Here is a 15,526-nt window from a genome sequence, read left to right on the forward strand (position 1 = left end):
CCCATCAGTTTAGCAGAACTGCCTCTGTTCACTTCCTCCTCCTTCCTGCCAGACAGCCAGACAATAAAAGAATTTGTACAGCTGGAGGAACAGGAATAAAAGCCAAAAACAGAGTAAGGGCTTCTAGGGGAGGTAGAAGAAGCAGGGAGCAGGCGACATCTGGGGATATTTAAAACTGTGAAACCAATCTTAATTTATTTCTGACTTGTTTTAAAAAATGCATAATGTAGCATGTCAAATGTCGAGAGGAACAATTTTCTTCAGGTCAGTTAAGTACAACCCATGAGACTCAGAACTCAGTTTCAAATTAAGGGAAAAAAAAAAAAAGAACAACATAATCTACCACCTATCTTGCTTTGTGCTTCCACACAGCATTGACATAGCTCACAGCACCACTGTAAACAGAATCACAGCACCCCTGGGGTCAGAGGTGCATGGAAACACATCCTGGGTCAGGGGGAAGCTGCTGGCAAGAAAACCCACTGAGACTTCAGCTTCTCTCTCGTGGGCTACGTTCCTAAGCCAGATGTCACGCTGTCAGTGAAACTGTGGGGTTATGTCTCTGACACTGCTTTTCCATTCTCCCTGACTCCACTGGAGAACATCTCTACAGCAGGTACGATGCATTCATTATTAACTCCATGAGCCCAGGTTTACCTTGACACGCTCCTGTGCGGATGTTTGGAATGAAGCCCCGGCGGCAGGGGTGAGGTTGGGCAGGACACATCTCACAGGGGTGGCCCCAGGCTCGGCCGACCGTGGCACAGCAGAGGGTTTTTGTGCAGACAATCCCGCTGAGCTGTCCCTGGCACATCTGGTTGCTGACCACAGTGAAACATGGGCCTGTTCTGTAATCTGAAAATAAAGAAGGAGTCCATGAAAGTCCAGAAAAGCAAGAAGAATCATACAAAGAAACGGCTAGGCCCTGTCTTGTTCAACTCCAAATGGAGAATTGGATTCTGGGAGAGAATTGTACATCACTGATTCCGTATGAAGCCCTAGGCTGACCTTTCTACTTCTGAGCATCCATTCCTAGCCACTTTGAAGGTGCCATTGTGAGGATAAGGTAGAAAACTCTTTATAACTGTGAATTGCTGTAGAAATAGAACACTTTAATATTATTGTCCACTCATTCACTAAGAAAATGTGTGGCACATACACTGAATCAGCCCTGTGTGTGACACAGATGCTTCAGTGAACTGGAATAAGTTTGCCCAATAGACTCTTCCCTCCCATGATCACTGCAGCACTGTTCTCAACAGTCAGGAAATGGAAACAACCTGAGAGTTCATTGACTAATGAATGGATAAGGAATATGTGTTACATACACACTATGGAATACTATTCAACCTTTAAGAAAGATGAAATCCTATCATGGGCCTGAAAGTAGAGATCATCATGTTAATTGAACTAAGCCAGAAACAGAAGCGAGTACCCCGGGATCTAGTTCATGTATGTTGAATGCAAAAGGCTGATCTCCCAGCAGTTAAGAGTGGAATGGTAGTTTCTAAAGCTGGTGGTCGGGGGGGGGGGGGGGGGGGAGGAGTAGGGAAGAGAGAGGATGGGGAGAGGCTGACCAATAAGTACCAAGTTGGGTGGGAGAAAGAAGTTCTGGAGTACTACTGCACAGTTAGTTGACTACAGATTGTATAAGGTTACCTATACATATAAAAAACTAGAAGCAGGTATGTTTAGAGTTTTCACCAAAAAGAAATGATAAGTGTTTGAGGAGATAGATAGGTTTAGCCTGGTTTAAACATGATACAATATGTAGATGTATTAAAACTTCACATTACCACAATCCTTGGGACTATTTTTATATTTATGTACCAGTTAAAAAATTAAATGATAGAGAATAAATGCCCACCTTCTAAGAGCTTATAGCCTGTTTTTATTTGGGTGGGAGGAAGCAAAGAATTTCAAAACATTCAAGTCATAGAACCTTCTTCCTGAGAATTTCTTGAACAAAAAAAATGGTTGTTTCTTTTGAATTGAGACCATCTTATTTCAATAAAAATAATCAACTAAACAAAAGGTTTTTTTTAGAAAAATGTACTCATATATACAACACAACAGGTATTTAATATGAACAGTAAGGACGATAGGCTAAAGGACCATCTTAAAGCAAACAGAAAAAAAAAAAAAAAGCTAAAGGCACAGGAGGATTTCCAAGCACAGCCCTCTCCTTTTCATGTTTTGTTTGCCCTATAGGGAGAAGGTAGATCTGAACTCAGCAACCAACAAACAAGGAAGATTAAGGCGCATAGTGAGCACAGAGGAGGAAATCCAGCATGTGAGAGTACTTCTTTCTGTTCTGCAGTGGCCTTGAAGATAGGGGAGGCAGGGCTAGGGCAGGACTCATAAGCCCTTTCTACCTCCCAACACTTCCTCATGTCATCTTTGAAACTGTAGAATGTTCCATGAGACTGAGGTTGACCTAAATGATCCCAAAATTGCTATTCACCACCAATTCTGCAGTTTTGTGAAAATCACTTGTCATGCTAATGAAACCACTGGGTTGTTCTTCTTTTCCCCTCCTTCCCTCCCTTCCTCCCTCCTTCCCTTCCTTCTTTCCTTCCTTCCATCCCTCCTTACTTCCTTTTGTTCTTTATTCAAACAGTTCATAGGATTCAGACATGTAACTTACTAAGGACAACTCTTCTTTACGGTAGTGTCTGGAGTGAACCTCTGGTCACTGGCTTTGCAGAAATAGCACCTCCCCAAAGCCCGTGCTGCAAGATCATCCTTCAGAGGAATTCCAAGCACCAAACTCTACCCCAGGAAAGTATACTGAAACAAGCTCTAATTATCATAGCACTTGGGAAACAGGCAGGATGGTAAAACGAGAGTCCTCATATCCACATCTCTCCTCCTCTAAGCCAGAGTCTACCAGTGTGCTGTGTGCATCACTGATGGGATGCAACACCCTTTGGATTTTATTTTATTGTCATTTATTTGTTTTAATTTTAATTAATAAGAACTATAAATGTGCCATACTTGTGAATTCACAGATATGTATGCATGATGATGAATTTTAAAATACTTTCTTTTTTCACTGCTAGGGATAGAAACCAGGGCCTCACACAGGCTAGGCAAGTATACATTGAATTATATATATCCTTAGACCTAAAGACACTTTTAACTCAGTTTAAAGAAAAAATTTAAGGGTACACTAGCACAATGATATGCAAACTGGTAAAAAAGAAAAAAAAAACGGTGTTTATTTTACATGAATATCACAAGCCTTACCTTTCCAAAAGACCAAACTTAGACCCATTCTCCCAATCTCTACATCATCTTGCCCTACCTAGCCCCATCGCCTGACAGAAAAGACAGTAGTACATAAATAGGAAATGTAATTGTTCATACTGAACCACCTGATAACATTGATTATATTATCATATATAAATTCATGTTTTATTTTTTAATCACAAAATAAAGATTTTACTAAATATACAATTTTAAATCTTTATTTTCTTGCACTAAACAGTGCCAACATTTCCCAAATAATTAAATACTATTGCAAAACAATTTAACTGTTCTCATTTTCCATCAAGTTATAATTTATTCAATAATTTTCTTACTATGTATCATTTAATTTGCTTATAATTTTTCATTATTATACATAATGTTCAGTGTACACTGATGATGAAGTCTGTTTAGAATGAAAAATGTCTAGTTCATGCAACAACCATCAAGTTTTTTATGATTCTACGAACTTTGTATGTGAGATTAAAAAGATTACAGCAGTGTAATCTTTTATTTAAAAAATAATTACAACTTCCTATGTTAGCTAACAAGGAAGAGAATTTAGCTTCATTTATTTCTTTCCTGCTAATTTACTGACACAAGTGCAAATGCTTTATTCAAACAGATTCATGTTAGCATGCCATTTTCAATCTATTTTGAAAAAGCATAATGGAAAGTGAACTTAAATGTATTGTAATCTGTTCTTCAACACTTCTTGAATTTGTTTTCCCTCCTCATTTTGCCAAAATACTCTATGGAATTACATACGAGGTTTGCAAAAATTCAGGGTAGCTGCAACATAGTGTTCTGTGAGTGACACCAGCAAAATCCAGGCACCCCATGAAATGCAAAGAAAAATTCAATTTGGTCCTGTCTCACACTGGTTCATGACTTCAGATGTGATTTCTTGTTGGAAGATCTTCATAAAAGGGGAGGAAAGAAACCTCAAGATTTTTCTGCTCTTATTTCAATAAAAAAAGCATTGGACAGGTATGGCACTTGTCAATTGACAATATACATCAAGTGTCTCCATAGTTCACAGGGACCTATCTTTATTAAGTTTATTTGGGTATTTGGCAAATAGTTTGAGTATATGGAATAGAATTTATGGACTTCACCTACTTCCATGCTAGATACTTCTCACTACAGACAAAGTAGTTTCGTCTGTAAAGAAAAAGGAAGAATTGGCTTGACAGTAAAAATTAGTGGCCGTGCACAGTGGCACATGCCTGTAATCCCAGCGGCTGGGGAGGTGGAGGAAGCAGAGTAGGAAGTTCAAAGCCAACCTCAGCAAAAGCAAGGTGCTAAGCAATTCAGTGAGACTCTGTCTCTAAATAAAGTATGAAATAGGACTGGGGATGTGACTCAGTGGTCAAGTACTGCTGAGTTCAATCCCCAACACCCCATGCTCCACAAAAATAAAGATTAGCAAGTGAACATAAATATACTTGAGACTCATATTTTTACTAAAAATTTCTGATTGGAGAGAAGTATAATGTGGATAAAATATATTTGGAGATAAAAATCTCTTGGAAATGTGTGTTAATGTGGTGTTCAAAGGTCATTCCGATTTGGTGGCATATGCTTTTTGTCCTGCACTTCATTGAGTTTGCCAAAGTTTTGCTGTTTTTAGTTCAATACTCCAACCAGAGAAAGAAATCTGTCCACACTCCCAATTCTATAGTAATCATCCAATTATTTACAATTATTCACATAGCACTTATATGGATTAAGCTAAATTTACATACTCTTTTTTTCTTTCTTTTATTTTCAGATAGTCCCAACACTGGACAAGGAATGTACCTAATTCAATGCTTGTATAACGTCTGACTCATTGTTGGCTTCAATGTAAATCATCATTCCGAATGCAACTAAAAGCAACTAAAATATAGTATTAGAACTACTTTCTATTTGCGAATTGCTCTACAATCACTTCCTTAAAAGACCTTCATGAACTAGGGCAACAGGCCAAGCCTTTCCAAAATTAAAATGAAATTTTAATTGTTTTTAACTGGCTTACTGCAGTGTGGCTGGTTCCTGGGAAATTCTGCTGCTACATGTTCCCATTCTGAGTGGTTAGTACAAGGACTTCTCTCAGTCCTATTCAATCTGTCCTCCAGGCTTGGTCTCAGACCATGCATCTGTGGCCTCTGAGCTCAGCTCACTCTCAGCTCTGCAGTTCAGAATGCTGTGGTTTACAGCATTATTTCACTTTCATTTCTAATCAGACTTCACCCTGAAGCCAATGCATCATTTACAGGGAAAGAATATTCTGTGGTGCAATGAATTCTTGTCACTCCTGCCCAGTCACCAAACCACAAACTGCAGGGAAGGCACAAGGATATAATTTTGGGCACTAGGCTCCAATTATTTTAAATCCTTCTTTTCATGAAAATTACAAATAAAAGAATGAGATAACAATTTATTCATGACAGAGAGGGTCACAGTAGGCCTATTTCTCCCAGGTAAGTTGGTCTGTGGGATTTCAATACAATTTTCAGAGGAAGGAGTTCAGAGAACTTTTAGTTGAAAGGAAATCAAAGCAAGAGGCCCCATTATCATAATCCACCTCATAATAACAGCTGTTACTTCTTCTTCCTCCAGTCAGCATTAACCTTAGGACATCACAGAATCACCTGGAGAATTTTTACAGAATACTGATGCCTGGGCCACACCCTTGTCCCCTCCTAGACTTCCCCCATGAAATCGGACAGGTGGCATGGGACCCAGACATCCACATTTTGCAAAAGCTCCCCAGGGTGATTCCCCTAAAAGGCTCAAAATATTCTCTCTCTCTCTCTCTCTCTCTCTCTCTCTCTCTCTCTCTCTCTCTCTCCATTTTACTGAGGAGTGCTAATGTTCCATAATGAATTGGAGATGTCTATAAGATGGTTAACTGCTTACATGAAAGTAAAACCTTAAAAACATAAAATAGCCCATAAACTGGCATCACTGACTTCAACATAACCCAGTATTTCTTCACTAGGAAGGACATTCTAATCACGGCAAAATAATATTCATTTCCACAATGTTGCTCTCTTATGAAACTTTATTATATTCTTTACTAATTATATTATAATAAACTACATTAACTGAAAACTCATCACACTAAATAACAAAGGCAAAATTTTAAAAGACTGATTACCCACTATGGCATTGTCGTAATAATTAACTGGAATCCATTTCCAGTCTCCCTCCTCCTGGTTTTTCAAAGTGCATTGATATATATGACCTTGTGCCACTACCATGAATGTCCATGTACAGTACCTTCCCGGTGTTGAAGCTCATAGTTAGGTTGAATATAATAATCAAAATTCGCTAAGTCAGGGGCTGGGGTATAGCTCAGTTGGTAGAGTGCTTGCTTCGCATGCACAAGGCCCTGAGTTCAATCCCCAGAACCTTTTTCTTTCAAAAAAGAAAGAAAAGAAAAAAATTTACTAAGTAACATCATGAAAAATGATTCTACTTTAGCCACTGTCTCTCAAGCATACTTTAACTGTCACTAAATTTAAAATAACTAAAAATAAAGCATAAGAATATGCACAAAATATTTCTGTTAGTACTTTCTATTTTAAATTTGTTCATAAATTAAAAGTATTATCACTATAAACTTAAATATAAATATTATTCAAAACTGCAGAAACAAGGTGGTTTGTTGTACACCTTTTAATCTAACATGCAGACTAAGCAATTCACCAAAATCCTGGCTGAAGTTCTGTAGGACCCAATTATGTGTGGCAGCAATTCAACTATAGAAAATTGTTACCACATTTTATTCTGTTCCATGATGAAGAAAACAGTAAGAAATCATGTTCAGGTTAAGAGAATATCTCAGTTTGAAATAACAATTTACCTGATATTATTTATTCCTTCATTGTAAATCCTTCATGTCATTTTTGACTTGCATTTTCCCCCAAAGTTATCACAGAACTATGTTTACTAGAAAAAATGGATGGGAAATGGGTAGAAGTCAAATCCTGGTTTGGGTGACATATTTACCATCAAGATACTAAAATCATAGATTTCTTCATTTTTAATCGTCTGCATATCCTACTTCAAAGAACCAGTTGGCTCTGATTTATTCACTTTTAAAATGGCTTGTATGAAGTGCCATGTTACATCAAATTCTATTTTCACCACAGAGCAGCAACTACTGAGTAGCAGCAAGAAAAAAAAAATAACAGTGTCAGAGAACAATTTGATTTAGTTGCTCTGTTACAATTTCTTCAAAGTCACCAAGCAAAGAACATTCTCTACAATCTTAAAGCAAAAGTAAGAACATAACAGTACAGGGCTCTATAATCAATGACATTAAATATAAATATTTCCAGATCAACCAGCATATCTTAAAGGTGCCTTATGAGATTATTTATTTTCCAATTATAAGTTCGATAAAAGGTGAACAAAAATTTCAGTGGATCTTAATGTTTTATCATTAGAGTATTATTACAAATGAGATTTTCAGTAACAGATCAGTAGCAACATCGAGTACTGAATAAAGTCTTATGTTATTAAAATGGCAATAAAAATAAATTTATTAAAAATACCCTACTGCAGATTCCACTAATGTGAGGTATGCAGAGTTGTCAAATTCTTAAAGACATCAATAGAATAGGGGCTGCTAGAGGTTGGGGGACAAGGAGGAAAGGAGAGTTAATGGACAAAGAGTTTCAGTTTAGAAAGATTTTTCAAAGTTCTGGAAATAGGTAGTGGGGATAGTTGTCCAAGAATGTGAATTTACTGAATGACACTGGACTACATACCTAAAAATGGTCAAAGCTGTCAATTTCATATTATGTGTACTTCAGCGCACACACACATAAAAATCCTACAACATAAAATTAAATATTTTTGCTTCAATGCTTAGGTTCAAGAAGTAAACTTTACAATTGTAAACTAGAATCAAGGGCTTCTTTATTCACTCAACAAATATTTATAGAGCGACTGTGCTGTATTAGTAAGTAGCATAGCATGAAGTCCCTGCCCATACAAAGTTTATGATCTGGTATGGGAAGTAGCCAATAAATAGGTAAATACAATAAGAATAATTTAGATTTGAGATTGTGATGTAGTCTACACGTGAAATAAGTATGCTGCTGTGATAGACAGTGATTGGAGACTCCTCGCTTGGGAGAGGTGATTAGGGAAGGTGATATTTAAACCGAGGCCTAAGATGAGAACAAGTCAGCTGTGTAAAATGTGCGCAGGTGCTTTCCGGGTATGGGAGATAGCAAGAACAGTGGCTCTGAGCTGGGAGACAGCCTGGCTTCTCCAGTAATGAAAGAAGGCCACTGCGACCACAGGAAAGAAGGGGACGCCTCCTCGTTGGAGGATTAGGCAGAGACTGGATTATACAAAACATTCCAGGCCACAGTAAGGCATTTGGATTTGGCCCTAAATTCAACCAGAAGCTACTGAAAACATGATGTATTACTTTCAGAGTACTGCTCCAAGGCCTCCAAAGAGGACATGGGAAGGCTGGCAGGGAAGCTACTGAGGATTTGAGGTGAAAGTCGATGGTGGCTTGGCAAGGTTGACGGTATAGAAATGGAGAAAGCCTGGAGGTAGGGGATGTCCCTGAGCAAAAAGATCAACATCGCTTGCTGACGGACTGGAGGTGAAGGATGAGGGAAATCAAAAACAAGGATGAGTCGCGGCTTCTGGCTTCTGTATTGGGGTATAGGAACACTCGTTCATTAACGTGGGGAATTGAGGGAAGAGTAGACACTAACTGTTTAAAGTCAGTATAAAAATTCTTCACATTTCACAGTAAAGAATCTAGTGCAGGGGGCTGGGGTTGTGGCTCAGCAGCAGAGCACTTGCCTAGCACGTGCGAGACCCTGGGTTCGATCCTCAGCACCAAATAAAAATAAACAAATAAAGATATTGTGTCCAACTAAAAAATAAATATATATAAAAAAAGAATCCAGAGCTGGGGATGTGGCTCAAGCGGTAGAGCGCGCGCCTGGAATGCGCGGGGCGCTGGGTTCGATCCTCAGCACCACATAGAAATAAAATAGAGATGTTGTGTCACCAAGAACTAAAAAATAAATATTAAAAAATTCTCTCTCTCTTAAAAAGAAAAAAAAGAATCTAGTGCAGGACAGGAGGTTAAAATTGATGAGACTGGCCTTGAATGAAAATCTTGATGTTGTCAATCAAAAAACCTGCATGTAATAAAATTATATCTTGACTATATATTTTCACTAGATTTCTTTTACTTCCCTTCTTCTTTGTGAACAAGCATTTACTCTAATCATATTCAGATATTCACACATAAATGCTGTGGATGAGAATCTTACTTCAAACACATTTGGCCAATTCTCACAGAAACCTGAGTGTCAAGTACACACGGTCCAGACCAATAATATGTGATAGAATCCTGGCGTGGCGGGTGGGGTTGCCTCCAGAGGAACCTCGCTGCTGCTTTTGAAAATAACAGGGCATGGGAATCCAAGACCACTAGACATCTAGCTGCCAGCCCTGAGTTCACGCTACAGGAAACAGATACACACTCATTCCAGTGACATCATCAATTCTGAGAGATTGGTGGAAAACTTAAAGTAAGGACAAAAGTTCAGTCATTATTAACCACCACTCAGAAATGTCTCATATAAATATGGGCTTTCTGTAATATCAAGCCAGATAACAGCAGTGAGATAGTCTAGATATATTGGCTGGCAAGTATTATTTCTAGAATTGGCCCCTCACCAAATATGCATTTGATGATGAGCATGTGGTATATAGTCAGTTCTGCCCTCTTTCCCTCCACCCTTCTCTCTCTCTCTCTCTATTACACTCACACACACCCTGCTGAAGTATGCTAACACACTATTAAGCAGTTCTCAAGGTGGCCCTCCTGGTCTCAGAACTTCGGAAAAAAATGTCTGATGAATGAAAAATTCCTGAGACTGTTTCCAGCCAGGATCTGGCACTGAATTCAACTGAAGAAAGACAAGTTGGAAGAAAGTACAAGCGTTACTCAGAACACGTGAGTGAACTGTGTAAAGGATAGGCATGGAAGCTGTGGGGACAGGAGAGGCAGTGGTACCCAAACCCAATTATGTAGGTTGAATTAGTCAATAAAAGAGGATTACTGAGAAAAAAATATGTGCATGACCAGATATTAAAATATGACAGAAGGTGGATTTTCTGAGAGCAGAGACTAAAAACATTAAACCCTCAGCAGTGGGTTTTTGCGATTACTTAATGGCATCCATTTTTAAGATCTGCTTCATGGACTGAGAACATGTCACTAACAGGGCAATCATGGCATCTTGTGACCTTCACAGACACCTCCAGATTTTGATGTGAGTGGTGACTGTTTACAGCAGAGAACAGCAATACAAATATGCCTCTGTTCTTTGAAGTGAAGAATTGTCTCAGAAATCCCAGGTAAATGATCCGAAGAGTTAACCATTAATACAATGTAATATAGGCAGATAGGTCAATCCAGTTATTAGCCAGTTTTTGCCCACTGCTATCAGTTCATCTTATGGAACTGGAAAAAAATTTAGAATTTTCTCTCTGAGACTGTGAGGTCTATAATCATCCCATCGTATACTGTTGGACCACAAGCAGGGGACTGTGTTCCTCAGTTACCACTTGCCACTTGCTTGAGATTTACATCTGCTTGGCCAGACATCGGGGTTTCATCTAAGGCAGCTAGTTAGATATGTGTGGAAAATGTATATGGTTAGAAAATAATAAAAGACAGCATTAAAAGTGGTTTAACATGCCCCAAGAGGCAAGCCAAACACCACAATTTTCTCCAACTGTGGAAGAAAAAACAACTTGAACCAGAGTTTAGCTTTTTGGATGTATTAACAGGTCTACATTATATTCCCTTGGATATTTATGAAGCATGTTAACAGTAATTAAAATTGAATTTTCCAAGCCTTTAAGAACAAAAGTTAGGAATAGAGTATTAATGACCTTGGAAACTGTTATAATTCAATATAACATTATATTATCATCTTGTTATTAAACATTTAAGAGCAAAAGTTATGAATATAGTATCAATAACCTTGGAAACTTATAATTCAATATGCATCATATTCACCATACTGGAATTTAACTATTGACATTCAACTGACATTCAAAGTTCACAACTCCTACACAGAACAAATGTTCTTAGGCTCTATATTTGTGTAAGTACCCTCTACTCAAATGTATTATCATTTTTTTTTTGCAGCAGCAGTTTTATAGCTAAAAAGTAATACTGCTGGTTATCAGCACCTAATTTCTCTAGTCAGGGGTTTGTCACTTGAAGACCATATTTGGGGGTAGTAGGTCCAAAGATGCCCTGAATTTATACATAAATCGTATGAACAAGTTTGATAGCTATGAACACAATTTAAGTAGGCAACCTCATGTTCTCTTCCAGAAATTTGGAATTGGGATTGAGGGACACTGGCCTTTACTTCTGCTGCTGGCTGGAACCTCAGGTGATGTTGCCTTGGGAACCATGAGGTAACATGGATGCAAAGAAGTGCAGGGCAGTTCATTTGCATGGAGAAGGGACAGGAACATGGAGAGACCATGTCACTCGAGAGAGAGACCCAGCATCTGGTTCTTGCTTCCAGCTGTTGGCCAAGCCCTATTTCAGGACTTCCTTCCCCAAGTTGCTTAGAAATCAGGATGCCCTTGAGTTCCTCATAACAAACTCCTCTTTCTGCTTAAGCTAGTTCCTTCCTTGAAACCAGCAGAATGTGATCCAATCCAGTATGTACCTTTTTGGAGGAAGAGAGTCTACAACATTTACCAAATTCTTAGAAGTATCCATGCCTCAAAACAGTAATAAAGCTCCACACTACTTAATAAGAAGTAATTAATGAAGTGTGATACTAATTAGGTGACTTGTCCAGACCTATCCAAAAGCACTTTATATTTTCTTTTCATTCTTGAAGGAGATTGAAAAATAAATACATGAATGAATAAAACACTGCCTAGCTCCCAGTTAGGAGCACAATCACAAAGAAACAAAAACAACCTCCCCCCCACCCTAGGAAAAAAAAAAAGGCCTTTCAGCTTTCACCTTCCCTTAGTTATAACTCAAAAGAAGACAGAGAAACAGATAAATTTGCATGAAAGTTATCACAGCCACATATAAGTTGGTAGGTAACCTCAGCCACACACAAAATTTGGGCTGATATTCCCCAAACAACGGCAGGCATGTTCTGATAATCTTAGCTCACCTGTTGGAGCAAAACATGGAACAGGGGAGAACTGAGAGCAGTAGGCCCACCAGTACCTTTTTATTTATTTATTTATTTATTTATTTTATTTTTTTTTTTTTTTGAGAGAGAGAGAATTTTAATATTTATTTTTTGGTCTTTCGGCGGACACAACATCTTTGTATGTGGTGCTGAGGATCAAACCCGGGCCACACCCATGCCAGGCTAGCGCGCTACCGCTTGAGCCACATCCCCAGCCCTATTTATTTATTCTTATGTGATGCTGAGGATCAAACTCTCTCATACATGTGGGACGAGTGCTCTAACACTGAACCACAACTCCAGACCGGGATGTGAGTCTTGAGTAAGACATCTCACCTGCCGACTGGGATCTAAGAGGCCAAGTCCTGAACCAGCCAGATGCCAGGGTGAGCTTTCATCAGGCCTGAGCAGGAGGGCAGCAGTCAGGTGAGGGAGAGTAGGCTGTTTCTATCCTGCAGAGAGGGCGGAGTATGTAGATGATGTCTCTGACAGGAGCTCCTCCTGCCACAGACTTGCTGCTCCCACACTTCTCACTCTGGCGAAGGCCATTGCCATAGCCCTGCTTACTTACATAGCCACAGGCCTGGGTGAGAGGCACAGTATCCCTCTCATCCCACACTCAATCACCTGCAGACCCTGTCAGTTGACTGACTCAACAGTTTCTTTACCTGCCCCTGTAAACCCCGCCGTTTGCTGGTAGTATAGACACCCTTTCCTATCACCCTGTAAAGGGGAACCTAAGTCGTGTGAGACAAAGGCACTTGGTACAATGTCCGGTTGCATCTCTGGCCTCTTCCTTAATTGCAGTCCCTCTCCAGAAGCACCGAGGGAACTGGCATTCCTCAAGTTACGCACCATTTCCTACCCACACATTTTTCCAAATGCTATTCCCTCCTCCTAGAACACCTTTCTTCCCTCTGTTTTTCTGGCTAAATCCTATTCCTGGAAATCCTCCCTAATATTTTCTCCTTCCTTCCTCTGTGGCACTAACCACACTTCATGATAATACTGATTAATATGATTGTCTTTCATCAGACCGGTGAGCCTCTTTTGTCTCATTAAACTTTGTTATCCCCTTGGCCTAGAACAGTTTGTAGTCTCCTAATAAGCATGCAAGTACTTATGAATGAATAAATGACAATGAAGTATGTTTAAGTGAGTCTAAATCCTTACTTAATCTTTTACACTATTCATTCCCTGTGCTCGAGGCGTAATTAACTTCTTATGATTCCATGAATCAACCATGCTTAATTTGAGTCCTGGAATGCTGATCATCAATGGGGCAGTGAGTGAGTTACCCTTTGAGTCAGTTTGATCCACCTCCTGAGGTTGTCTGAGTAGTGAAAGGAACCACATATATAAAATACCCACCACAGTCCCGGGTGCTTCCATTTGTCCTCCTCACATATGATGGCTACAGATGACCGATACATTCTGATGTTCTAAAAACAGATGATGCCACCAAACCCTAGTCTCTAGGACACACATCATTTAACCCTTTCTGTAGGGCTAATAGATTAGCTCTAAGTTACCTTTACTTTCTTGCTTGGCCCTCTCATATGAACAAGACTTGAAATTTTCAAAACAGGGCCAAGATGAAAGTGACGTGCAAGCTGGACCCTAACACAAGTCTAAATCTGGATCCATGACAATCATGCTCTAAGACAAAAGACAGGTGAAGAACCAATCCACTTCCTTCACAACTCACTTCTTCCTAGCCACTCTCAAGCTGGCAGTGGACACGTGCCCATCTGGTCAATAAAATGCAAGGGGAGGCCGCCAGAGTTCAGGAAAACTTTTCACTCTCTGATAACATGAGGGATACTCACATGGACCACCCTTTGCCCTTTAACGCTTTCATCCTTCTAGAAAGATGTGATGCCTAAGAGTACATCAGCCCACTTGAAATCATGAAGACTCAAGTTCATGCACTAAGGAAGGTAAACAGAAAGCAAGCAGTGCCCCAGTCCTTCGTGACATTTTTGAACAGCTGAATCACCATCTACAACTCTTTACCTCCAGATTCATTTTCTTTTTCCTTTGCAGTGCTGGGGATTGAGTCTGAGGTTCTTTCACATGTTAGACAAACACTCTAACACTGAGTTTTAGTACCCCAGACCTCCAAATACATTGAAATATTTAACCCTATTTGTTTAAGCCATTATGGCTGAATTTTATTTTACTTGCATCCAAACTCACTTCTGGTGGAGACATCAGTGCATAGATTTTGTTGTCCTTTGACACATATCTGTGTGAATGATCCAAGAGTAAGACACTAATTTCTGGAATTTTTATGTATCAAATGCTTAGCAAGTATTAGGTAAGAAGACACCAGAAGAACACCAAGAGGTAACTATTGCAGTAACATGGAGAAATCATTCAATTTTTAAATAGGGGAACAGTACTGATACTTTATGTAAATATGGATGACTACTATATTTGCCTTTCTTTTCCTTTCTCTTCATTCTGAGTGTGAGAGGATTTTTTTAAATTTATTTTTTTATATGGTGCTGAGGATCTAACCCAGTGCCTCACACATGCCAGATAAGTGCGCTACCACTGAGCCACAACCCCAGACCAGAAAACTTTTTTTAATCCCAGATGTTGTTATTAATTTGAAAAGATTTATCCAGACCTTGGAAAGTCTTCTGATGACAAGTCTGATTTGAGAGAAATGTTGAGCCCTTTACTACAGGAAATTCCATAATTATGAGATGGTTGTGCTTCAAACATTTAGGCATAAGATGAGCGTTGAAATCTCCTATTTTAGAATTGGAAAGAAACTTAAAGAAGAAAAACAATGGACATTTGTGGAGCATGATGCTGGCTACTTTAATATGCTGTCTCATTTAATTCTCTGAAGGAAGACTTTTCTCCTATTTTACAAAAGAGGAAACTGAGGCTCAAAGTAAAGTTAAGAAATTTGTCAAGGTTGTACAGAGTAAGTGGTAGATCAAAAATTCAGAGCTGGGGTTGTGGCTCAATGCTAGAGAGCTTGCTGAGCATGCGTGAGGCACTGGGTTCAATCCCGGCACCACATGAAAATAAACAAAATAAAA

General features: G+C 39.1%; 1 protein-coding gene across 3 annotated transcripts in view; it reads right to left on the minus strand.

Moving 5' to 3' along the window:
• Fbn1 (fibrillin 1) overlaps nucleotides 1–15,526 on the minus strand; it is a 223,145-nt gene that overhangs the window by 119,779 nt on the left and 87,840 nt on the right. For all 3 annotated transcript variants that reach the window (XM_076850756.1, XM_076850757.1, XM_076850755.1), the window contains one exon: nucleotides 658–855. In XM_076850756.1, the coding sequence (XP_076706871.1) occupies nucleotides 658–855 (198 nt within the window). The remainder of the gene's footprint in view (nucleotides 1–657; nucleotides 856–15,526) is intronic.

The sequence above is a fragment of the Callospermophilus lateralis genome, chromosome 3 (genome assembly GCF_048772815.1).
Source record: "Callospermophilus lateralis isolate mCalLat2 chromosome 3, mCalLat2.hap1, whole genome shotgun sequence".
Taxonomy (NCBI): Eukaryota; Metazoa; Chordata; class Mammalia; order Rodentia; family Sciuridae; genus Callospermophilus; species Callospermophilus lateralis.